Here is a 27137-nt window from a genome sequence, read left to right on the forward strand (position 1 = left end):
GGAAATCGCTTGTGGTTACATTCCGTCCGAGACTGGCGAGCAATTAATGCTACCATTACAAGTCCATTCGAGACAACAAAAATTCTGGTTAAGCCAATTTCTCGTCTACAACGCATATAGCATTTCCGATAACCATACATTTGCATGAGCCTTAAGCACAGTTGTTTAGATCAACATAAAATAAACTGCATCGTTAACCCTTCTTACATACATTGAAAATACATGCTATATATTTCTTATGTATATATGAGATTAATCCTTTGGTTACTTACAAAAATAACTACATAATCTAAAAAATGATTATCTTTTTTATGATTTGAATTATCTACTTAGTAAATACCATAAAAATAAAACATATAGTATAAAAATATTCTTGCTTTACTTCAAATAGATACAAATATGTAACAATGAACTATTAAGGTTAAGTGTTCGTAAAAATTGTCACATACTTAAGAATATTATTTACAATATCATTCAGTGTATCGTTTCAATCAAGAAAAAACTAAATATATATACATAATTAAAATATATATCATAATATATGATATAATAAGCCTATCAAAACTGTATTTTATACGATTAATAGAAAATCATGAGTCAAACATTCAATTACTTTAGATTAATTATGAGAAATCAAAGTATTAAATAATTTATATGATTTTATACTTACATTTCAGAAATAGATGAACAAAAGGTAGATGAATTATATATTATTATATATCAAAACGAGCACAAATTAAAAATTAATCACGTACAAATAACGACAAATTCTTCCTTTTCACTTTGTTCGCAATACTGTCTTCCGCTTTTTCAAACCTATAACTTCCGATTTTTGCCGAGCCAAACCGAAGTTAGACGAACTTTTGGCGACGCGCGCAGCCCGATCCTACCCGAATCTTGCCGAATTTTTCGCGCTCGTTCCGACATTCCGAATTTTGATCAGTCGTTCGTTCGAGTGTCTTAGACAATAGTGATTTGTTTTTACGTACCAATAACATCCTTGTTGAAAGTCCAACCACCCATCGGCACACATTTTTCACCCCATTCATCCTTGAGCTTCAATTCTTCAACCTGCTCGTCGGTAAGTCCCATCATATTATGAGGCAGCATGGTGCCGTGCTTGATCAATTCCTCGATTTCTATTTTTCGAAAGAATACGTACAAGTACACGGTTAAGCGTAATTCTGCGTAATTACTATCCCGCCGCGACGTGTGACTAATATCACACTGTGGTCAGGATGGATGGATTCATAAACTCGATCTTCTTATTATACGGCATTATTACGAGCCGCAGGTGAGGTTTTCTCCGAGAGATAATTATTAATGGATTTCATGCGTTCCAATTGCATAGGAACCAAGGTCGACTTTAAGAACGCGAGAAATAGAAGAAAAATCTATAAGAATTTGTGCTAGTGTACACATGCGACCACATATATATTAATTTATGACGTAGATAAGAAACGTTGTATGTAAAGTTATATGATAGTTATATGATAAATTTTCGTAAATTTATCATAATCTTTAGTTGAGAGATTAATTAATCGTAATTTTTTTTTTCTTTTGAATCTCTTCATGATTTCATGGAAGAGCGATCGATTGTTCGATGAAAACTATTATTAAACTATTATTTTTTGTTACATCTATTTCTCTTCATGAAATCAAAACTTAATAATCACGTTTTAGAAAAATTAAACTATCAGTAATAGTTCTTATACTATAATCAAACAACATATATAAAAACAAATAAAGTAGAAATAACAAACAAGGTAGAAAATGAAGCTATTTCATATTATGCAGCAATTTTCTGTAGTAAACCCTCTTCATATTATTCAGTAGAATATTTATAAAATATAATTCTATATAAATAAAATCTCTTGAGTGTTTATCAAAATAAGAAACGTTTCCTTCGTATCCAATTCTCCTCAAAGATAGGAAAGATGAAGGATCAAAGCAGGATCAAGAAGGTAAATTCTTTTTACTTTAAAGAAAGTGAATAAACAAGCGGCGATATACAGGTAAGGTTAAAACGCATCATTGGATTAATGGCATAATCAAAGAATAAATGAAGGGATACGTAAACTCGTTATCGTTAATGAAATCATTGGCATTGAATGGGTCCGCGGTAATTCTCGATAAAATTGTTCGTTTCGCGAATGACCCTATTACACAGACGTGAAAATAAAAAACGGCCACGAAAACGATAATAATGCGTTGCACGCTGTTACCTCGAGACAGTTTATACCACTTAACTCGCCAGCCCGTGGCCGTCTGTGCCTAAATAAAGTGCAACTTTCACGGATAAGCGGACAGGTTTTCTTTTGCCACGTTATTAGATATGTCATCTTTCTCGATCTGATTCACTCCCGTTCGAGATATAAACGATCATTACCGTAACATATTCTTGAAACCTTCAGCCGGCCGTTGTAAATGATGGTAATATCGTATATAATGTCTTCAACCCGAGCCTCCACGTGAGTATCGTACAGAAAATGGCTCTCCTCGCCTTTTTTCACGTGCAATCGAACCATTTTCTCGGAAAGCTTGTGAACAAAGTATAGATTTACAAGTGAGATTGGCTTTGACTCCCTTTACCGACATATATTACCTTATTTTAGAGAAATAAAATTAACGTGAGACGAACTTCACTGTGTTCTTTGATGATAGTTCGAATAATTCGAATTGATATTGTCGTTACGATTATCAAATTCAGATTTAGTTATAGAATAGAATGAATGAAAAGATCCTATTTTAATCGTTAACTATTAAAATTGAATATTTTGGAGTCTAATAAATTAATGACAAGTAAACTTGTGATATGATTACGTAAAAAGGTTACCTTTTGATAAACTAATCCAATGATTATTGTTTTACGTCAATCAAACGATGATATTTAAAAAAACACCAAAATGGATTATTCAACTTGCAATTGAAAAGTTTATCTATGTGATATTATAAAAAGCGCGTGTTGTACAACGGTAGTAAGCGAAAATAACGGCTTATATCCGGCGAGGTGATCGAGAAACGGCAGGATCGTAGCACGAATGTGAACAGAAACACTGACGTATTGTTCTTGGTAACACGAAGTATCGATTAAACAGCTCGAAACGCGATAAACCGCTTTTAACTGCATCTGTTGTCTGTTGTACAACTAGAAACTAATAACTTACGTATCTGGCCATTTCTTGTTTTCGAAGAATACACTTTAGAGGTATAATTAAATGGCACGAGCAGAGGTATACAAAATAAAACGATCTTGTTTAATGAGTATATAATCGTGTTTCATTATTGTATAATATACATATTTACATTCTAGTGAAACACGGATTACAAGAATAAAGACGGTCATATATCGTTACAAATAACGGAGAAACATGCAGACGTGTGTTCTCTCTCTCTTCATTTTTCTCTTTTCCTCTCTTTCTCTCTCTCACACACACAACATACACTTTCATTCATTCGTGCTCCCTACTGGCGTTTTTTGGACACAAAAATATCATCGATATATTTCTTTCTTCTCCATATATAATTATTTTATATCAATAATATAATAATAATAATATTAATATAATAATAATAATAATAATAATAATAATTAAATATTCTCGACGTAACGTTCGTAGAATAAAAATCTATACACTTATATCCGTATTCGTAACTTCATCTAAATTGTAAGTTGACTAGTATTATGTTAAAATACACTTATAATTCGATGAGGTGTATCTTTTTCTCCAGGTCGTTTCTCTTCTCGATCCGGTATATCATATTTCCTTCCTTTTTATTAGTGTTTTATTCTACGGTGTTTAACGGGGGAGGATGAAGGGGGGGTCCGAACGAAGGTGGTCCCTATATATGCGTTAATCATGGTGCATGCACGAACATTACTTCGAACAACGACGATTCGTCTTAAATGATCGAGTGGCCGAGAAAACAATTCCCTGAAACCGCCGGGTCGCGATTCACATTTACAATTTCAAAGAGACAATTAACAATAGACTCTGTGACAAATTTTTTTTCAACGCTTCAACATCGATATAAGAATGTGACAATGACGATTGCTTAATTAACACGAGTTTAAATTGTACGCCCTTACGCGAAGGGTCCGAGAACTTACACGTTTACTCAAAATCCTTTCGCATTGCTCGATTAAATCGGATTAATCGTGAATAATAGGGTACATGTGGGGGAAGGACGTAATTTACGACCATCTGATAAAAAAACGCAATTTGGAAACATTTGGAACGCACAAGCAGAACGCATTGGACGACGTTGTTTCGCGTTTTGTCGATCTTTCTTTTTTTTTTTTTTTTCTTTTTTTTCTTTTTTCTTTGTTGTATATAAATATAGAATACACACGCATACGTTGTATAATGCGTATCCATATGATAACGTACGAATAATTTACACACGGTTTCTCCTGGTCGTCTAAATCGTCGTTACATTTACAAAAAGAATCGTTCTAAAAGAACCACGTTCTCGAGATACTCGATACAACAGCGTGATATGATACAATAGAAAAATTGGCATTTGGTCCGAAAGAAACATACAAAATAGGGATTTCTTATACGCTATAACGGTGAAATATAATATTGTGCGCGACTTCTTTCTCCTATCTAATATTCGCTTATATATCATTTGGTGAGATTAAAACATCGTGCGACGCGGAAAATACACAGACTGCATTTTTGTAGCATAACTACGATCGAAAAATATTTTTAACGTCCTTTTTTCTTTTTTCTTTTTTCTCCTTTTTTTTCTTTTTTTTTCTTTGTTTCTTTTTTTTTTTTTTTTTACATGCTTCGCGTATATATTTCAATCGATACGATTATTAAAATCATTTAGTTAAATCATCGAGAAGGCATCGGTTTACTCGTTAGGGTAGCAGCATTCTTGTTCTTACTTCGATGAAACATCGCGAATATTCTATTATATCTGTTATCGCCGAGGATAAAAGCTTCGTTCGCGGAACTTCGATTAGCGATATAACATCGGATTATGGATACTTGTAAAAATAATATATTATATCCTACATACACGGGGGAAAACACGTACTAGCCCATTTCAATTCGGTCTCCTGCCATTTCTTTTTTTTTTTTTTTTTTTTTATATCATTATTTTTCATTAACGATTTTCACGATCACTGGACGGCAAGATCCTTGGACAATAAAACGTCAAACAGAGAGAATTTTATAATTACGATAACAATAAATTCTTTTCTTTTTCATCCTCTAACAACATGGTTAATAATAATAATAATAATAATAATTCGACGTCTAACGCTATACATCTCAGGCTTCAACAAAAATTGCTTCACATCGATTAAAGCTTGTGCATGGTATCGTTAACGTTTCTTGTTTCTTCTTCTTTTTTTTTTTCGCTTCCTCTATTTTCTTTTATAAGTATTGTTTTAATCAACTCGAGAAACGCGCGATGGGGTTCATCTTCGATAACGAGTTGAATTTTTCTCGTAGATTCATTATTTTCTTCGATATCTTCTAAATTCTTGGTCATGTTATCGATGAAGTTACGACCATCGATGTTACTTTTACTCCTCGTCAATGGTAGGTTGAACCTGTCGCACATCCTTTAGGATCCTGTGTTCCTGATTTTGATCATCCTGTTCCTCTAGAGTCGTGTGAGGACCGTGCAACGGTGATCGTTGCACGGTTGCTTCCTCTCAGACTTTACTCTCGGGACCATCTGTCGTGTGCTTGAAAGAATTGCGAATTTTACTGAGGTGAAGGGCAGCAAGGTGACCGTAGCTTTTGTTATACCATTCTGGAGTGCGTCCTCTGCAAAAAGAAACGAAGATAAACGTCAGTAAGAAGAAATTAAGTAAAATTCTCAATACGGTTGAATGAAAGTGAAACAAAAATCACTACTATTACGTACTTTGTATCCACTCTGGAAAGGTGCATGATCCGTGATTTACCACTACCGCAAGGTTCGATGAGATAGCGAGATGCTAAAACAATACCACGTGTTCCACCAAGCATAACAGGAGCATCCGGATGTTCCACGGACGTTTCTACGATAACGCAGGCCCCTTTGGGGAGATCGTTACGCCAGGATCTACACGCAATGCAACGTTACATAATTTATAACAATCCATCATCCTCCCCCTCCTTCACAACAACTCTTTACAAATAAATTTCGCTATTCGTCACGTTCGCCTATTCGATTCCTACCGGTGTTGAGAATAAATTCAAAACACACCTTAGCACACAATAATCCCTGGCAGGAAGAGGACTCATGTTCCCGGTGGCGTATTGAAAGACCTCCACGTTGGTGTCCAGCTTGGCGACCAATCTATACTTCAAAAGCTGAGGATCCCAGATATGCCTCTCCCTCAGTACACGATGAAGAAGCTCGTTCGGTGGAGCTTCAACCTCGGTCGACACTCGCCACAGTCGAAGTGGATGTCCGTCACCTACCTTCTTGTACGCCATCTCTACCGTACTGTCGGCTGGATTGTTCACGGTGACCCATCCCCGACTTCTGCGAAAGGAAAAGAAAAAAATTAATATCTTTTTGCAGAAAATTCAGAGCCAAGATGTATTCGAGTATAATGCATACTTTTCGCGCGCTTCTTTCAACAAAGCGGTGGTACACGCGTAAAGGTATCCTCTCCAGTCTTGCTTCAATTCGGATCCCAATTCCTCCAAGGCGACCGGCACGCTTTCTTCCATATAATTAAAATGACACTGCATCAACATATCCGAAGAAACCTGGCGCAGCCAAGGGAAGAAAAAATTAACTCGTTTCCTTTTCGATTCGCGAGGATGTGTATACATATGTGTACAATAAATATATATCTCGAATTCGAATTTGATCGCAATCGCCGTTTCGAGACGGCGACGGATGAACGACTCCTCTCGAACGACCTGGACGTTCGGCATCGAGCCACTCACCATGAATAATTCACGATGCATCTTGACCAGATACAGAAGACAGTCGTGAGCGGCTTTGTTTTCCGACAGTTCCCTCTGATCGGGAATGCCCACGGTCTTTCTCCTACGTGGCGATACGCTGCTCGACCTGTTGGTCACGTTCGTGTTACTGTGGTTGAAGTGGAACAGGCTCGGTGCCAGGCACACGGCCAGGTTCGAGGCTGTCATTTGGTTGTAGGGAGCGTTGCTCGCTACGTGGTTCAAGAAATCGAGCAGAGTCTCCAACGCCTCCCGATGCTCGTCTGGCAGAAGAAGGAGCACGCATTGAACCGCGTCCGGTCGCAGCTTAACAGGTACGTCTGCAACAATTATCGACACCTGTAATTATCCCGTCCACTCGTTGATCGCCGATAAATCATCGATCGATGTATTCCAAGATGATAGCAAAATGAACACGAGGAATATTCTAACTCGCTCTACTCACGTTGGAAGATAGCGATGAAGGTCTCGGACAACTTGTTCGTTAACAGAGCTTCCGGTAATTCCCTGAAGTACTGTTTCACGAGATCGGCCACGTCGAACGCCTGCTGGCCATCGAAATTGATGTTATCCCCCAAAGTCTCGGTCATCATTTTCAATTTCTGTATCCTCGACTTGACCCCGCTCTTCCTGAAGATCCCAACCTGGTCGAGGGCGTTCGCTCTCAGCCATCTGAGCGCTATTTGAATACACTTTGGCAAGGCCTGGCCGGTCCTCTGCAGGGACAGCAGCAGCGGCACCCCGAACACCGTCTTGTCCTTGTAATCGGGGGTCTTTATCTTCCTGATGAACTTCGGCAGCTCCCAGTTCCAGCCAGTACGATGGGTCGGGCAATATCGTTCCATGCAAGCGGTCAGCTTCAACAGTGCCAACTTCCTCAGCACCAACAGTTGGCCGCACGACATCGAGGCCATGGCTCGCGGGCACAGGGGATCGAGCGGCTCGGGGTACAGGGATCCCCTCTGGAAACTGTGCCACCTGACAACGGTACCCTTGTGCCTCGGCGAATCCTCCTCCTGATCCGAATCACGACTGGCAACCGTCGAACTGCTCTCTTGACTTCCGGCCAGCTCCGAACTCCTCGATCTCGATTTCTCTCTGTAGACCGTCACCTCTTTGGACAAAGGTTTCCCCTCCCTGTAAGAGTCGTCACGATGCCTGAAACTCTTGTGCATCTTATCCTCCCTCTTCAAAGCGGCCACCTTGTCCTCCTTGTACCTCTCCTGGTTCTGGCCCTGGGACAACTTGTCCCTGTACCTCTGCGACTCCTTCCCAAGATTCAGGCTCCCTCCGCGGCTGTTTATGGGAGTTTTGGTCGGCGAATCCTTGGGGCTTTGGGGATGGGCGGCCACGTACTCCAACACTTTAGCGTGATTACTGTTCGCGTCTCTGAAATACCTGTGCCGCCAATTGGTAGGCTGACACTCGGAGTCGCTGAGCGCCCCTTGATCCTCTCGGCCCCGATGCAAGAACCTTCTAGCCCGGTTCATCTTCGTCCGCGTCGGCGTGGGTGTGGGGCCTCCTCCTTGCGACCCGTCCGAGCAATAACTCGACGAATCGTCGCCGAACGGGCTGGGCGCGTTGGCCAGGGGCGAAGGCGGGAGGTGATAGGGGGACGCGGGCAGCGTGACGGGCGATCCAGGCACGTGAAGAGGCGAGCCCGGCAGAAGATCGTTGAACGAGACAGGCGAGGGACCCGTCGGCGACACGTCCACGCAGTTGAGCTCCTTCATCTTCTGCTGCATCGATATCACGTCCAGTATTTGGGGGCCGCTGATCACGATCCCATCCCGATTTTGGTGCTTTCGTCGCCGGGACTTCAACGACTCGACCCGCCTCAGGAAAGCTTTCGCCCCGTCCCTCAGCCTCTCGGACCCGGTTCTGCGAAATCTCGGCCCGATCTCGTCGGGGAGCGTGCCAGGTGGCAGGCTGCTGTATCTGAGCGTGTCCAGCATCGTGTCCTCGGCCTCCTCTGCCTCCAACCGATCCTCCAGAGAATCCTCCTCGGATTGCACCGTCTGCCCGCTGCTGATCGCCTGCAACCTCTCCACGTTCGCTTGCGTCATGTCGCACACGCGGGACCAGCGCCTCGTTTTCTTCTCGAACGTCCAATTCTCGCTGAGGGCGCACTGTGTATCCTCGTCCGAATCATCGCCGCCACCCTGCGAGGAATCAACGCGAGGTGAGCGAGAATTACAAACTTGTGCCCTTAATTAAAGGGAAAGCTACGAAGCGCGACCTTAATCGCGCATCCCATTTGCATAAGTAACAACCGTGCAGGTCATAAGCAAGAAAAGGAATTCTCTCCTTCCCTTCTTTCTTTCGCCCGCAGCTGATGTTCGTTCTGGGGATGGATTCTGGATCGAGGAATCGAGTCTATATCTCGATAAATTTTCAATTAATAATTAATTCAAAATGGTTATTTTCTTTTTTCTCTTATTCTTATTTCATTTACGAGGGCAAGAGAGAGAGAGAGAGAGAGAGAGACTGGTGGAAGATTACAACGAACTAATGATTCAGAAGATTCAGAAGAGACGTGACTCATGATACGTACGGTGGTCGGACTCGGTTCGAGAATGAGGAGAAACGTTTCGTGCGAGATTAACGACTCGTGGCGAATGTTTAGCGGCCACCAGTGGCACCAGTTGATAATCAATTTGCGTTTGATGTAGCGACAAATTAAGGACCACCGTAGAGGACGCTATCGTGCGTTGTAATTAATTGTAGAAAGCGTTCCGAGCTCGGCTGCTTTTACCTACGATCTCTCGCAATCGACTGTGACACTGTACGTAAGCTGTGGAAGATGAATGATTCTTCCGGCATGCGTAAGAGGAAAAACTATAGGCTCGAGGTTGCATGAATTTCTTTGCATAAAAATTCATATTCTTTCTTCTTTTTCTTTTTCAAGCACGCGTTTTAATCAGATTTAAATTTTAATTCTCTCTAATTAATGTAAACCGATCCGATTTATATAATCGTTCAATAGAAATGTCGATCCCGTCGTTTTCCGTGTTTTTTTCTTTTTTTGTGCAAAGCTAATTCCGAGTGATTGTACTCGGTAAATTGTACGCAACAGATACGAAGAAGAAGAAAAGAGAAAGGAGAGTTGCGTAAACGTGCGTGTTTACAAATTTAGCAGAACTCTCTTTTGTAAATAAATAAATTAAAAGTGACTTCCGGTTATACAAATAGGAAAAGGTTGCTCAAAATCTTATAACATATTATTTATAACATATACAAAATTCTAACAAACGTTTCTACAATCTTTGTCTCCAAGATATAACCTCATACATCTTCGCAAATTTTATATACATTTACATTTCTAATCAAGACTAATAACGTGTCGATCGTATTCAATTCAATTGATAGTGAAAACTAAGGACTACTCGGAAAGATTGATATTTCAGGAAATCAGAAAATAATAGATAGAAATGCATATTAATGAGCCAATGCCTAAAACACATTCCTCAAGATTCTCACCCAAATTACGTTTCCTTATCAGCGTGGCAACGTGATCGTGGGATACGAAACGGAACGTCTTCGGATCGAGGCCACGGATGACTAAACCGAAACGGTGTGTTCCTCCGGACGAAGAGCCAGTCCGTTTTCTAACAATAAAACCGACTGTCGCTCGTTACGAAACTTGACGCCTTTGTTGTTTCCACGTAGGGCTCGGAGAGTGTGTGACCTTACGTGATCCTCGACCACATGACAATGGACCGGATTTCACCTCGCGCCTCTTCGCACGGTTTCCATCGGCGGTGGCATCGTGGCTCAACAGCCTCCTCCTCGCCTTCGTCCAGGAAGAGGAGTCGAGCATCACGACCCGACCACTCTCGCGCACACCGCCATTTTTCCATTCCATTTCGCGGCATTCGATTCATGAAGACATAATGGAAGCTGTCCCGCTACGCCACCGCACGCCGACGAATTCGATAGCGTGTCTAATCGCGTATGTACCGTTCTCTCTGCTTTCGAGGAATTCTGAGGACGAATCTCATCTGCTGAGAAGAGGAGAGAATTTTGTGGCCGATTCTTGTGGCTATTTTCCTTTTTCTTTTTTCGAGAAAAATCTCTAAAAAGGATTTTAGACAAAAGATTTTATAGAAAATCTTTGTTGCAAGTGATTGCTATTACCTTCTATTTTATTTCGAGAGATGTAAAATCGATTTTTAAGCAACGATCAAAGTAGCCTCGTCAATTTTGGATCGTCGAGGATTTATTTTGAGCATGAAGAGGATAGAATTTTGATAGAATTTCTGATCTACTGGTCCATAAAATTACACTTTTCCTTTCGTTTGACGTAACGTAGAAATTTACGTTGAATGGAGCGGTGCACTAATAGAAATATAAATAACAGATTCATTTACGGCCAACCAATCATTCCTCGCTAAGCTTATCACGTCTTAAAAGGCTGGGACCTTAATGCGCTGTGGTACTAGCAAATAGAGCGAGGGTATTTATGAATATTTACGCTAGCAACGTGCCTCTGTATTTTTTTCCCCTCTCACGGCGTAACGTTATTACGGTGATAAATTTTAATCGCGGCGTCGGTCAGTGAGATCGTTAAAAAGAATTACCGGGGCATTCGAGGGAGAGGGAAACGCGACGAAATGACATGCAAAGTGGCCGCATAGCTTTCGTGAACGAAGAGAAATGCCAGAGCCTCTGTTTCTTCTCTTCTCTCTTTTCTCCCTTTCTTTCCTTTCTTTCTTTTTTTTTCTTTCTCTTTCGTCCTCCTCTTTTTTTTATTTCTCGTCGATGAACGTCACGAAACGAGAAGAAGACGAGGTTATTCGATTACGCGAGGAAATAATCAACGAGGCTCGGATATGGGCCACGGTTAAAAATACGCGGCAATGCAGAAATGGGATATCTGTTAAGAATAAACCGACCGGAATAGACTTTTCGAATCGTCGATGCGTTTCCAGACGATCTAGTTGCTAGTAGTCGATCATCCAATTGTAATAATTTCGCTGTTATTGTGCTAGATGAAAAACTCGAATGATTACTCTTCGTTAAATCTTCGTTGCAAACGACGACATTGATGCTTACAAGTCCTCGAATTAATTTAAAGAAGAAATATATATATATATATATATATATATATATATATATATATATATATAGGTCGAAGTTGGGAGAAGAAAAATTTCTTCCTCGTACCAGTTTCTATTCCAATCGAGTCATCGAGTTATCTTTCAAACCGATTGACTCAATTTCATCGTAAAAATGTGACGCAAATACAGGTGAAAGCTTTACATTCTACTGTATTCATGCCTCTCTATTCATCGTCAAAAATTTTGATTTCTCAATATCAATTCTGCTTAAATTTATTTATTCGATCCGATTCGACGTTGAGAACAATTATTATTATTATTATTATTATTCTCTTTTTCGTTAATTTTTTATAGAAAAAGGTTTTTATGATACATCTCTTTTAGTATTTTACATTGGTATAAGTACGCTATATATAGAAGAGAAAAAGAGCAATTATAACAAAATACCGTATCTATTACTGGATTATTAATCATCTATTAAGTAAAATAATCTAACAGCGTTGACCTCGTATTACGATCTTTTCTTTCTTTTTCTTCTTCTTTACATAAGCGCAACAGATTTAAAAAAAGGGAGGGGGGAAAGGAGGGGGGAGAAAACAAAAAACAAAGCTTAAATTCCAACCAATTACAATAAATACCGCGTGAAAGGAATTCTCGGCTGAGAAAAATTTAAGACTCGCCATCTCAAAGACTACAATAAGCCCTTAAAATTTTAAACCCTCGCTCTTCAATGCCCCCTATATATTCCTCGAACGAAATTATCGAGAGGCACGTTGACGAGCAGTAATTCTCCCGGTACGGTGAGGAAACGTGTCTCGCGTACACCCTTGTTGTCCCATGACTGGTCTTCTCACTGAACCCAAGGCGGGAACCTTATATCCCCAAGGACAAACCGGAGGAGGCGGATCCTCCTTGTTTCGCGTACGATTATCGGCGATCCGCCACTTACAACCTTCCCGTATCTGCATTTCTGTGTTCCATCGTGTTACCACGCGACGTGACGATTCCCGTACGTGAGTTATTTCCGCGCGCGGGGTCCAACGAGCCGTGTCGCCCCACGTTGCCGCGACGTCACTTCCGTCTAGGCAGGTTGAACAAACCCTGGCTTGTTTTACGCGTGACAATGGTCTCGGGAATGGACTCGTAAAACGTACAGTGTTTCGTGCGAGTTTTATGGCCTTCTACTATTTATTCTGCGCGAATGTTAGTTTATCCTTCTTTTTTAACTGCCTGCTTACGTGCGTCTAGCATCCAGCGTGGATAAAATCCACCCCCTCGCCTCACGTTCCCAATTATATATTTAGACCCGACGATCGATGTTTCCGGAATCGATTCGCATTATCGGCCGCGCCCGTTGAATGGGAATTATTTTGCTTTCAGAGTACGGACGTGCGCCCGAGGATTAAGCTCGCGCGAAACGAATTGTCGCGATACCGCGAAATATTGACGCGGGGAAACGTGAATGAACGGTGATAAAAAGATGATTGTTGCGAGAGCTTGTGAATTTTAATTTTTCCTTTCTTTTCTTTTTCTTCGTATCGAGAATAGAGCATGCAGAGACTCTTCGTCTCTGTATTGTAAACAGAAATCGATCGAATTTTTAGTTTAACCTTGCAGTCCAAACAAGTATCAAGATCAACTTCCACTACCCAAACTGAACTCTCGAAACGTCAAAATTTCTAAGACAAACTCGCGATCCGACATCCTATTTCAAACTCGGTCTCTCGGTTTCTCACTTTCGGCAACCAGCGATCCCTTTTTGTTGAACAAAAGTCGCGCGCACGTTCGTTGCACTCCGAATTTAGAATGCGATGACGGTACAATGACCCAGATAATCGTTCAGGCTCGTTAAAAGGGAACCCTTGGCCCTCCCGCGCGTCAAGTATCAATTAAACGTTGCCTTCGTTCCCGATCTCCCTTGTAATTGGTCCATCGGACCAACGGATCGCTCCCTTTGAACTGGTAATATATTTCTGGCCGAAAGAAACGCGCGAAAGGCCCACTCCATTCGTCCTCTTCTCTCTCTCTCTTTTGTCTTCGTTTCTAGCTCGGGTATACTACGTCACTTTCTTTAGCGTCCTCGTTGTGGAAGAGGAGGAAAGAGGTATACGAGAGAGAGAGAGAAACGAGATGGAAAAGTCGAGTGGCGAGAAAGAAGAAAAAATACGATACGTTGGCTCATTAAAAATCCTTTTATCTGGCGTTTTTTTTTTGATACACCGCCTCTGTAAAAGGACACGCGCGGTCAAAGGAGATTTTTTGACGGGTGGAACGAGATAATGTGGGATATCTGATGTGGGGATAAATGATTCGAGAGGTGAATAAGTTAGTTTACGAAGAGGAAGTTGGATGGAAAGTTGGAAAGTATTTTTGAACGTGCCCTCGAATGGAGAATATTCCGCGTGGGAAGAAGGAATTGTGGAGAGGAGAGGAGAGAGGAGGAGGAGGATCTTTGACGAGATGTCGCGAAAATCTTCATCGCTTTTGTATAATTTGATAAAAAAAAAAATATGTTTATAATAAAAAAGAAAGGGGATAATATAATTCGAGCGATTTTCGATACACAAGAAAGCCGCCGCGATTCGGATCTACAAAGATCACTGGTATAAAGCAAGCTGCCAAATGAGGATTCGCATCGATCCTGCCCGTATATGTCACAGTCATGACATTAAGTGGTTCACGCGCTCGCTACCATGGGTCTTATATGGTCCAGCGTTGAACTTTCCATTCGAGCACCGCCCTAACAACTTCACGAAAATATCTCAGCCGTCAAACACATCGATCTATTTATATTCCATACACGAATGTATCCATTTACTTCCAAGATCCAACTTCAAATTCTTATCTACCATTTATTCGAAAATTCAAAAAATCACTCACACACGAGAGTTAACCGCTCCTAATAATATTATCATTCGATCTCGCATCAGAAACGTTCCCCTCTCTCTTCCTCTTTTTCCATGCACGCTGCCGCAAATCGATATCTTTTTCGAAATCGATCCAATCGAAGAAGAACGTCGAAGAAGGGTCGAACGCGATTGGTATTAGCATTTTAAATCACAACGACGACGACGACGATGACATCCAAGGCGGTGTATTATCCGGTAGCCGGGGAGGGGAGGGGAGTCGCAACCAGCTCCGAGGCCTGGTGAATTCGCGCAGTGTCTCGTCTCGTTGGAAACAAGAGCGAGCCGAACGAATTGTGAGAACAAAAACGGCGTACGCTTCTCACGAGAGCCTCATCGATTCTGCCCCCTGGTTGAAATTCCCCCTTGTTCGAAAGTATGGTATCGAAGGAGGAGAGGGAGAGACACTCGAGCAAAGAAATAGAGGAGAACGACATTCCATGAATTTCCATCGCGGTTTGCTCTCCCCCTCCCCTCCTCCCCTGGCTGGCTTGGCCGCGGATTTCTTCATTGACAATCGTGATTCAGTAACGAGCCTCCGGGAATCGTACGGTTCGAGGAGCTCTCCCTCCCCTTTTTCACCGCCTCCTCGATTCACGTTGGGGACGTCGAGGAGGACAAAGACGATCGTGGATCACGGTCCAGCCTCGTGAGTGGCAATTAACCGCGGACCAGATCTGGATTTCCAAGCTGGACGACGACCTGTTTTTGCGGCCTTCGATTCGTCTCTCGGCCGGGAGCATTTTCATTATTTCAGATCCGGCGGCAATTGTAACGATAAAACACTGTTTCCGCTCCATTTTCCAACAGGAATGGATGGATGGATAGATCTGTTCGCGAGATGACACGCGCTATTACATTACAATTTCGAATTGTCGAATTGAGCTCGAGTATATCATCGTTCTGATTTCAGGCGGTGACAACTTTTAGAATTCGTGGTTCACGTGTCTCGTGGCAGATTCCTGATTTTTGGATAGTTTCTAGAAGATGTTCGTGTTGAGCCTTGTAAACACCGTGCTGTTTCACACTGTTCGAGTGTAGAACACTGTTGGCCGATGAAATTTTGGAGATAAGCCAACGAGCGTTTATTAAATGAAGGACAATTTAAATGAAATATCGGTGGAGATAGGTGTTCTGAAGCTGGATGAGTTGAGGCACATGGAAACGTGGAAAATAAATTTCAATTAAATGCGGTAGAAAGAACGAAGAGAATACAAGCCTTCTCTACTCGTGTTAATTGTTGCCACGGAATAGTTGTCCTTGCCTACTTCTCGCACATCCGGTATTATTCTCGAACAACAAGCGATTGCGCCAAGAATACGAGACGTGAATTCCATTCTAACCGAAGGATATCCTTCGTTATACAAACTGTTTGAGCTGTTTCCAATGAAACAACTTGACAAATTAAAAGAGGAAATCAAAATGCAAATTTTCTTAGATTCGAATATACGAAACAATATTTTAAGAAAGGAATTAAGTATAGTTATTAATAATGCAATTGTAAAAATTGTAGTTGTAAAATATAGTCATTATATTTAATTAATCTCCTCAATTTAAGATGAGTTGAGTTTAATTAGAATTTTCTATATAATTTTAAAATCGTTGTGGATCTAAAATCTCGAAACGTTTTCTTCGATTATTTTCGTCGGATATGAAAATATATTCTCAAAAAGAAAAAAACATTAAAGATGCAAATAATAAGTGACACAATTTCTGTTTCTAACAGAGAACTTGTTAAATGTTAATCATAAAATTTTTATGAGAGTTAAATCCTGATAGAACCACGATTGGTCGATTAACGGCACGTAATCGAGGCATTTAACCAGTTATTAAGGATCTTCTTTGATCAGCCCTCGTTTTCATGATCGAATATTCAAATTCTCGAAGAATTATGGTAATCCATCGAAGATACAAATCGATCGTCGAATTATCACGTGATTCTCTGTAATAAATTCTCCGTAATAACTTGTTCAATTTTCGACTCTTCGGAATGAAATTATATCCTATAATACAAAATTATTATATTAAAGAGAATTAATATTATGGAAAATATTTTACAATTTAAAAGAGAACATTCTTTTACGTCTAAATTCATCTCAAAGTCAATATCCAAAAAATAAATAAATGAATAAATAAACATTCTTTACCAAAAACAAAAGATCAATTTAAGAGAATATTCCTTCGTATCCAGATTCATCGCAAGACCAATATTTCACAAATTTCATCACAAAAGATCGACGAAATAAACAAGAACAAATAAATAATCTAATCCACTAAAAAAAAAAAAGAAAAAGAACGAGGGAGAAATTCAACAAAGAGCTTGAAAGGGTTCAATCAATCCGAGAGGAGAAGAAACCAGCATCTCTGCTCTCCCGTTAATGAACTTACATACGTACGATCCGAGGCCACCTTCGCAAGAACTAAATCCTCATTTAACCAGATCTAGATCTCGAGACGTTGATCGACGGATCTCGGCTCGATCTCGTCCATCCTCTCGCTCCTCCGTTCGCTCCCCGAGCCCGTTTCACGATCCAATTTCCATCTGTTCCCGCGGCGGCTGGTTCGCTCCTCGTAAATAGAGGAGACGCTTTTATGTTAATATCGTCCCCGCTCGACCATAAGGAGCAACTTAGAGGCCTGCCTCTAACACGGCCCCGTGTTACGGTATCACGGGGATGCAAATTTCCCGATATCGGCGAATGAGCTTGCTAATTTCGACGGTTATCCGCTAATGCAAAATTCCATCCCGGTACGTGGCCCTGTTTCGAAAATAGAAACTGGGAACCTCTCTCTTTGGTATCGTCGACATGCAAACTGTGCTTCTTCGTGTCCGATTAGACCACGGATTAAGTTTACCCGCCTCCTACTCCTTTAAGACTTGAGATTAGAAGCGATGGGGCGGGTAATTTTCTAATTTGAATATCATCGGTGAATTGATAAAGGGTGTGGTGGAAGGAATATTTAATTTGTTCGCCGCGGGAATCGAACACAATTTATTCTCTTCGATCGGTTGTGGGAGATACATCGTAACGTGGGATAAAGTGTAATAGGTAGAAATAAATGTAACGATTTTTCTTCAATGCCGAGAAGATTTTAGCGCGATCGAGAATTTAAGAAGTCAAGAAATTCCGTAGACCTTCGTGCCAGAGAGCGGTTTCAGAAAAAAAAGAAAAACTCGTGCTTTAATGCGGCAGAATTAGTTACGAGTAAATCGTTGATTTCATTACTTCGCTCCTTTATTACTCTCGCTATCGCGTGTTTTATCGTACCCCCCGTATCCGCGTGGCTGCGAGTTTAACGAGAGAACTTGTTTGATTTGCTCTAGTTAAGATTCAGTTTAGATCAATGCAGGATTAATTACGCCGCGTATAACAGACGGATTTCCGGTCTGCACTTATCGAAATGACTGGGTAAAAAGAGAAAATGTTCGAGGTAAGTACTACGAAACGTTGACACGCGTTGAAGAAAACTGGATAAATTATAAAACGTTTCAAAATTTATGCAACGAGTATAGATATTCATATTTGACCGATGCATTTTTTACTCGTCTATTTTATTGGTTTTTCGTTAAGCATTCCATTAGCGACGAGCATGAAATAAACGACTAAATAAATAAATCTTTGTCTGCTTTCGATCGAATGGACATTTCGAATATTTACCGATGCGTAAATTTTCGAAAAAAAGTTTGTTTTTCAATGAACATGTGAATAATTCAAATATCCATCCTACGTGTTTATTTCTGACCGAAATTATTTCTTCTTGTTTACGAGCAAACAAAAAAAACACGATATTTCATCTCTTTTTAATTATTCTAAATTGAAATTCTGTAATAGAAAATAAAACGAGAACAAAATTAATTTGCTACGCGAATAAGTAGGATACAAAAAATGAAAATTTAATCTTTAACGCTAACAATAGAATAGAAATCATCCGAGTATTATATCAATATTCGCGCCAGCACTTTGATCATCCAAAGAATTCGAAAGAATTATCGGGAAAAATTAAACATTAATAATAATGATAATTAATAATCACCCAAATCAAATATCAAATTCTATCTCCTTTCAATTTCCTTGAACCAACAAACTCTGTTATCCTCTGTTATACCAGGAATTAAGAATACAAAAATTTTAACCGCCGGCTTCAATTCAATTCCGCTTGAAAACGCCAATCTCGAGCTTGACTCATTACAAAACTCAATATCGCGATCCCATCATCATTCAAACCACTTCGTCTCCTTGATTTCAATTTCAACTTCTTCTTCTTCTTCTTCTTCTTCTTCTGAGATCCCTCGAGCGTGCCGTGTCTTCATCCCCGAGTTCCGGTTCCACGGTTCTGCTTACGGCCGTGGGCGCGCGGCGTTACAGTGTTATACACACGAACGAGAAAACGTCTTTGCCGCGCCACGACAGGCGACGCCACGCTGTCTGCCGGCCACATTTCTCGAGAGCTCTCTCGCAACTCTCTCACGGTGAAATCATTTCGCGGTGCTCGTGCCGCCCGAGGCCGTGCGTGACACTTGTTCGTACCACGCAGCCAACCACGGAGCGGCTTGGGGAGGAGGGGGCCAGCCAAAACGGAAGAGAGACTGTTCGAATCCTCGCGCGAGGGAAAGCTGAATCGCGCCTTCTTTTCCCCGCGTTTTCACGATCCAACCCGGTTGAATGAACGAACAGGCCGTTGTTCAATTTTCGCTCCGTTTTGGAGAGAAATTGCCGACCACCTTGTTCCGATTGAAATTGATCGCCTCGTCGATCGATGGAACGGTTGAATGGAAAGGCTCTCGGAGATTTCTCAGAGATGGATATATTTTAGTGCGATGCCTTCTTCCCTCGGCGAGATTTCAGGGATGGATGAGTTATTCTTGACGGACGTTGGCGGGTTGTTATCGATCGATTATGGGACGACGGATGAAAAATCGAAGGATAACGTGTTTCTCTTTATCGAGCAATTATCGATTTCGATCGAGACGTAGATCTTGGACGTTCACTTTCGAGTGCAGCCATCCTTGTTCCCGAAGTACCGCTCGCGCGTACACGGCCTCTCTGAACATCTCACGTTGCGCAACGTACGGACAAACAGACTCGAGGCAAACTTTGGAATTTTTCTCATCGCGCAGAATGCAATCAACACCGGGTGTTTTCCCATTCTAACGAGCGCGGACCACCTCGTCGAGGTATGGCTACCGCAACACGCCATTAAAATAACACGAAAAATTCCTACCGTGAAATTTCTCAATCCTCCAGACGCGGAATTCCACCGAAATATTCCATCGAGATCGTTATCGAGCCGTGAAATCGTACCGAGTTCGTATTCGCGCTCTCGAATAATACCCCCATCCCTGCCTGCGTTGTGCAAATATCGATCGAAAAGAATCTCGATTGAAAAATCGTCGAAAACGTTCCAGAAAGATCGTTGGCAGTAAGAGGCGCAGAATCTTGAGAGAGTTTTCGCGGCCAATTACCACCGACGGCCGTCATATCTCGCTGCTTTATTTAACCACGATGCGATTATCACAAGCTCTCCCTGCACGCATCCTAGACACCCGGTCGATCCGAGGACGAAGCTTTAACGTTGCCAGAGTGCACGGAGACCGGTGGTGGGTATCGTTAGCGTGCTCGCGGGCGAGCCGGCGTATTACCATAAATTTCCATCGGACCGTTCAGAAGCCAATTAGCGTAAGTCACACCGAGATGAAGACCGCGATACGTGGTTTTACTTAAATCAACCGGGCCGCGCGCGGAAAGAGAGAGAGAGAGAAGGAAGGAGAGAACCGTTTTAATACCGTGCAATCGGCGCGGCGAGCGCCAACGTATCTGGAATGGCACACTCAGATAAGCCGACGCGATATTTTCACGAAATTAAGTTAAACCTGTTATATCGTCGTCGGCCGTTTGACACGTACACGCAACCGGTCACGGAATATTTCTCCATATTTCTGATCCCTGAGCAAAGCATCAGGCGACGTATTCTATGCGGTTCCTCTCTCTCTCTTTCACCACCCTCTTCTCGAAACTGGTTGGAAATGGAGGTTAAAACCTCTTGTGAGAGTTGGGTGTCGGTCGGCCGCGATAAACGACGTCGAATAAAGTTGTCAGATGTTTATTGCCGGTTGACCAGGACGCGATCGATCGGATCGCTTTATCGAGCGCAGGCGGTTAAGACCTGACCTCTAACTCTACGCTTCTCTATCGGTCCGCCGCGATTTCACGCAGGTGCTACCTCGATGTGCGCATATCGGGACTCACTATCGCGATCCCCGTGTTCCGCGCTGTGTCGCGATAAGAGGAGGGGCTCGTCTCGAGCGTGAGTTAAGCTAAGTAAGCACCCGCGGAATTTTCGTGGGCTGTCCAGGCTGGAACGTCAAGTATGCACGTTACGCCCTTCGTCTATTGGAACGCGATAAACGATCCTACGGATTATTACTTCGTACCTGTTGTCGAGAGGAATGTTTTTCGTAAACTTGGAGCGTTCTAAAAAGTAGAGGATCATCCTTGAAGACCTTTGACGGCCGATCAAACGAAACTTTCTCCAAAGAAAGAAGTCAAACAAACGTCCCTCCCAACGTGGCGTGCATGGCACGATATCGAAAACGATGATTGTCAGCAAGAAACAGCGACAAGGAGAAAACGATCCTTTCTTCTTGACACGAAAACATCGATCAACCAATTCCCGGTTACGACGCGGGTCGTAACAGGTCTAAGAAGAATTAAAAAAAGGGGAAACACGTCCCAATAATGAAATTCTCATCGCGAGGAGGAACGGGAGAAGAGGCCTGTGGAGTGGAAAATAGAAAAGTAGCGTTTCTCTAAGGTCAGCCGGGGGAAAATCATTAAGAGGGGAATTGGTATGAGCGAACACGATCCAATTATGCAGGCCACGAGATGCGCATCTCGAGTTTAAGTTTCCTCGAGCGTCCGACTGCTAGTCGTGGAGTCTACTAGCGTGATCGCGATACGTACAGGTGCGAAACTCGTGCAACGCACTACTAAAAACTAGATCCAACGGCCTACTATGTTTCTGCGGATCATTATAACGGTCTGGCATAGAAATAGTATGCACGCGTGGCCACGCGATCGAGGAACATTTATGAGAGAACGAGACAATGTAATGATACGTTTCGGCCTGAATCGAGAGAGATTGGAAATGGTGTGTGGGTAGAAGTGGCGAAATAAACGAAAATAAGACGCGTGGCAATGAGCGGTTAATCTATGTGGATCGCGAGTTAATCAGAATCAGAAGGGGACCGTTAACAGATTAGAATGCTGTGGGCGGACTGTATTCGTGAAAATCATTGCTGCGACCTGTGGAAAGGCGGATACATAATGATACGTTTCGCTTAATGGCGAATAGCCTCGATGTGTAATTATGCGATTTTATTAGTTGCCTCTTAAATTATATAACCGGTCACCGATTAAAGTGGCAGGGCTTTTAACCTTGGTACTGATAAAACTGGTAACAGTTTTATACGAGTTCGATGAAGAATAAAATCATTGGAGCGAGTCTGGGGTGAGGAAGGATTCGATCGACAGCGCCACCTGCGACCTACTGTTCGATTATACACATCTGCCATATAGCATCCAACGACACGTTCAATTTCGTACATCAAGGATTAAGACACGAAATTTTTATTCCTTCTTTTTTTCCATCCTACTTTATTATTATTAAATATTACTCTCTTCCATTCGGAATCGACCCACACTGTATATTTATATTTACGACCATTAATAACCGCTTCCAGTTAAATGATACATTACACACCGTGTGGCAAAAATGTGCCATAGCTCGAGAGTCCAGTCGAGCCTCGTTGCCTTTGCCGAAGTTCAGTTCGAAAAAAAATTTTTTCTTTTTTCGACCGAGAAGAGGAGCTTCGATCGAACACTTTCCAAGGGAGAAACGATCGAACAACGAAAAATGGCACGCTTTCGACGATTTCCGTCGAATTTAAGCCAATGTCCAATGATATAATCGAGCATAAAGAAAGTTTCGAGCGGGATAAATACGAGCCTCGTTCTTAATACGATCGCAATTAAAGGAAGAACGTGTAATTATTAGGAAAGCTATACGATCTGGGAAATCGAAAATTATTTCCTGCTACTTCTTTTTTTTCCTTTCGTTTCTTGCAAACGTGATGAGAGCGTGTTCCAAGAACGGAAGCGTATCCTGTGATCATGCGCCAAGATCGTTTTATTGGATACCTGTGGTGGCGTTAATTTTATAATCAACCGATCTGTCGATAATTTACACGATGAACTGTGCCACGAAACTTCCTTTGGAATACATCAAATGCTCGATTATTAAAATACTTTAATTATAGAAAATTACTCTGTCGTTTTCTTTCCCTTATCAATATTTCTATTCGTATTTATACTCGTAGACTTTGGATGCTCCATTTTTGTCTTGGAAAAATTCCACAAAAATTCGTGAATCACGAAATCTTCTTTGTTCTACGTTCGATATTTAACTAGTGGTCTAAAAGAATATATCGAAAAATCTATTTTAACACGCTCGCTATCGAATATCACAGACCATATTTCTACCATACGTATCCGTTTCGAATAATTTTATTTGACTCGCAAAATCTGGCCATGACGAAACAAAATTTTTACAAAACTCGCGCGTTATTAAACTTCAAGATTTCTCAAATTTCCAACAATTTGTTCTATTCTAATCTCCATAAATAATTTTAAATATATTACTCTCCTCAAATTCTACGATTACCATCGATAACCGCAGCGACTATATTCCGTAACGACTACATAACTGTCGCTATCAGGCTATCCTGCTATCGAGGATTAATCCGAAATACCGAGGGATCCGCGGCGAGGACGAAAAAAGAGGCGGAGAGAGGGCTCTCTCCGTGCCGTGGTCGGTCCTCGGGCAGGTTGACAGGCGCAACGGCAGCCGACATTCCTTCGTCAATCGGGTAAACCGGTTGCCATAAATTCGCGCGAACGAACGCGACTGTCCCGTGGCCCGTTTCAGCCCGTTTCTGCCGGCGATACCAGTATCCGCTTGCCGGAGTACTTTTTCTCCTAGTACGGCCACTCTGGTTCTCGATCCGCGCGACGCGACGCGACGCGTGAACGCGCCGATCGCCGGTATAAATCGCGCGACAACCGCAAAAACCGTATTATATTTTCCAACGAGTTGGAGCTCTCTCGTTGATTGCGCATTGAAGTAATTTTCCTTTTTTCTTTTCCTTTTTATTCTCTTTTTTTTATCTTCGTCCGGAATATTCACCCGAAAGATTTTTTTTTGGAGATTTATCGATCGCCACGGCGAAATATTGGGGAGATATTGCGTCAGGTGGATTTGAAGGATTTATCATCCGAGGAAGAAACTTTGTAAATTTTGTTCTTTTTTTTTTAATCGCGATTTAAAAGAATTTTTGAAGGAAAGAGTATAAGATGAAAAAGAAGTGAATCGAGTAAGAATGGAAGGTTTCAGTGGAATAAAAATAGAATAAAAAGAAAGGGAAAAAAATAGAATTGGACGAGGTCGATTTTGTTACAAAAAAGCTTTCAATTTCTTTTTTTTTGTTTTCTCCACGAAAAATAGGATTTTGGGACTACACGATTTAGAATATATATGTATATTTATTACGCGTAACAGCTTTGTTTTCGAGGGATCGTTCAGTTTTTCGATTCCAGCATACGAGAGGTTTACGAGTTTCCATTAATCCACGTCGCCTCGCTAAAGCGGCGAGACACTCGATCTTCGTGTTACTTCGCCACTGCTAACTGGATACCTTTTTCCCCGAACTGATGAATATTCATCGGCAATTTATCACGATGCAAAAATCGAGCCGTTTTCGATTAAAATCGGTTTCAAACTCGCGCATGACTATTTGTTCCTACGCTCGATACGCGTTTCATATTCCTTCCCATCCTTCACCGTTCCGACCGGAACGGAACTCGGTCGCCCATCTGTTGCCGTTTCCTTTCCGTTGGAAACGGAAATTTCGTTAAATTTCGTTAAATTTCGTTTCGATCGTTGTTTAAAAAAAAAAACTGCGAAATAATAATTTACGACCAACCTCGTTCGATTCTCTTTTCTCTGGGAATATTCACGCCAATTATTTGCCAATAAATTTGCAATATTCGATCGAAAAGAACAATGACACGCGAATATAAAAATTGCTCCAATGATAAAATAATTTAAAATCTCGTATTCCCTTGTTCATTTATCGATTCGTTTGTAAATTATATCTGGAAAATGTATAATTTAACATTACAGTTTAAACAGAATTATAAGATTAATCGAATTCATTATTCTACATGTTCTACAACAATAATATATCTAACCATATTCGTTCATTGCTGTAGAAATTTTTATATTCAGAGGCTAACAGGAAACGGGTGTCGCAAACGACAACCTTGAACAGAAAATAAAAATTCTTCGCGCTCCAATTCCCCTGTTCCGAAAACTAAAAAAAAAAAAAAGAAAAACGAATTACTTCGAAATTCATATTACCATTCCTTCCACCAACCTTCTCCCTCTCCACCTCGATTCCAATTCCTCCTTCACCACCACCTATTGCAAAACTCTGCGCCGTCCCCCTCCTCGCGCGATTCTATTTTCACGGCCGATTATTACACTTTCCCTCGGCTCGAGCCGAGTGTAAACATTCGAAAGAAGGGAAGAATGTGAAAAGAAAGGAAGAAAAAAAAAGGTTAGAAAACTTCGAAACCCGCGCTTCTCGAAACGTCACGGAGCGGATTTCATCACGCTCTAGTATGCAGCAGGCGTGCATTTGCGCAATCGAACGATGCAGGTGCAACTGGCAGCCGTGCCGCGCAGTCTGCCAGGCCTCGACTTTCAGCAGGGTCTCGCGTGTACCGAACCAGTTTCCAGCTTTTACGCGGCGACGAGCGACTGTCATCGTGCGCACACACTGCTCGTCATCCACGTACACCTCGAAACGTGCAATTCCGCGTCTGCAATTACTACCTCTCCCCTCTCTCTCTCTCTGTACAAAACCTTAGAGACGTGTTTCTCGAAAACACGAGATGGTAGGAAAAGGAGAGAGACAGAGAGAGAGGGAGAGTGTGGAACTCGCCTTGCAACGAGACTAATTAAGAACGTTTCCATGATTTTGTTTCGAAGGGAGAATGATGATCGAGGAACGATTATTGCTATTATTTTTTTCTAGAATATTTTAAATATTAATCTAAAGAAAACTTGGTACAGTTAGGTATTATAAATTGAGGAGAAAGGTCGATTGTAAAAGAATTCGTGATCGTTCTGGTTCTATACGATTGACTGGGTTGATTTAGAAAAAAAAGATACGTAATCAGGATTAGAACTGGTTCTGTTAATTGATTAACGGGAGGCCAACAGTCGTTTCATACTTAGATATGACGTCGAAAAGTGAAATTGAGCTTTCTTAGATTCGAACAGTTGAATTATTGTATTATTATCGTCTTGCATACGGTAGCTTGAAGAATACGGTAACGGTAGCTTTGTTACTTTTACGATTTAATTGTGCGAATCCCCGTACATCTCCGTATATATCCTGATCCACAAACACCTTCTGCACAATATATCTAAATATCGGTGGTCGAGCGTACTTTCACTTTCGGCTCATCTCATGGCCAAACGATCTTAATTAACTTTCCCATCTACGAATCTTCGATTCATCCGTCTGTGAACGCGTACAGGTGGTTACAAAAGTTCATTCGAGTTATAATCCAGATCACTAGATTCTATATATAATTTAATTTTCGAACACCTCGAATATTAGAATGTTTTTGAACACTAACAATAATATATCAGAATAATACTGAAATTAAAATAATGAAACGTTTGGACAGAAAGTATGATACAAAAAAAGTATTAGAATGTTCGAATATTTAATTATACGAATATTTGGTATAATCGAATGAAGGGACAACTAGAAAATCCGAATTCCACTGCTACTCGAATACCCCGATAAACATTTGAATATTAATTAGCGAGTACTCTGTATACTGTTAATCATGAGAACGATTCGAACTATTTAACGATTTAGAAAATTAAAATCCTTGGATACGTATAATTAACACGGTAACGGAGTTTCCATACGTACAAAGAAGCACACACACACATAACGTGGCAATAACAAGGCGACGTCATACACAGAGCCTCTCGCTATCTCGCACCTGACGCGCGTGAAAAGGTCAACGACGCGGTGTATTCAGAAACGAGCGAATACCCGGCATTGCCGGCTGAAATTCATCGAATTCCGTCTGGCTGTGAAACGA

The 27137-nt window shown here is 41.4% G+C and overlaps 2 protein-coding genes across 5 annotated transcripts in view; both read right to left on the reverse strand.

Annotated features, from left to right (window-relative positions):
- LOC108003540 (cilia- and flagella-associated protein 298) overlaps positions 1-3268 on the reverse strand; it is an 87431-nt gene extending 84163 nt beyond the window's left edge. The window contains exons 1-3 of one of the 2 annotated variants that reach the window (XM_017065833.3): positions 2837-3268; positions 2390-2540; positions 990-1139 (exon numbers count right to left, since the gene is read on the reverse strand). In XM_017065833.3, coding sequence (XP_016921322.2) covers positions 990-1139; positions 2390-2528 — 289 coding nt within the window. In that variant the 5' untranslated portion in view covers positions 2529-2540; positions 2837-3268. Of the gene's footprint in view, positions 1-989; positions 1140-2389 lie in introns of both variants that reach the window. The other variant, XM_062076957.1, reaches the window with a different exon arrangement.
- A 2222-nt stretch (positions 3269-5490) lies between these two features.
- LOC108003471 (stAR-related lipid transfer protein 13-like) overlaps positions 5491-27137 on the reverse strand; it is a 310442-nt gene continuing 288795 nt past the window's right edge. For all 3 annotated transcript variants that reach the window (XM_062076940.1, XM_062076934.1, XM_062076944.1), the window contains 6 exons: positions 7372-9088; positions 6909-7246; positions 6574-6725; positions 6214-6495; positions 5890-6069; positions 5491-5789 (listed from right to left, as the gene is read on the reverse strand). In XM_062076940.1, coding sequence (XP_061932924.1) covers positions 5675-5789; positions 5890-6069; positions 6214-6495; positions 6574-6725; positions 6909-7246; positions 7372-9088 — 2784 coding nt within the window. In that variant the 3' untranslated portion in view covers positions 5491-5674. The remainder of the gene's footprint in view (positions 5790-5889; positions 6070-6213; positions 6496-6573; positions 6726-6908; positions 7247-7371; positions 9089-27137) is intronic.

This window comes from Apis cerana, linkage group LG1 (genome assembly GCF_029169275.1).
Source record: "Apis cerana isolate GH-2021 linkage group LG1, AcerK_1.0, whole genome shotgun sequence".
Lineage (NCBI taxonomy): Eukaryota > Metazoa > Arthropoda > Insecta > Hymenoptera > Apidae > Apis > Apis cerana.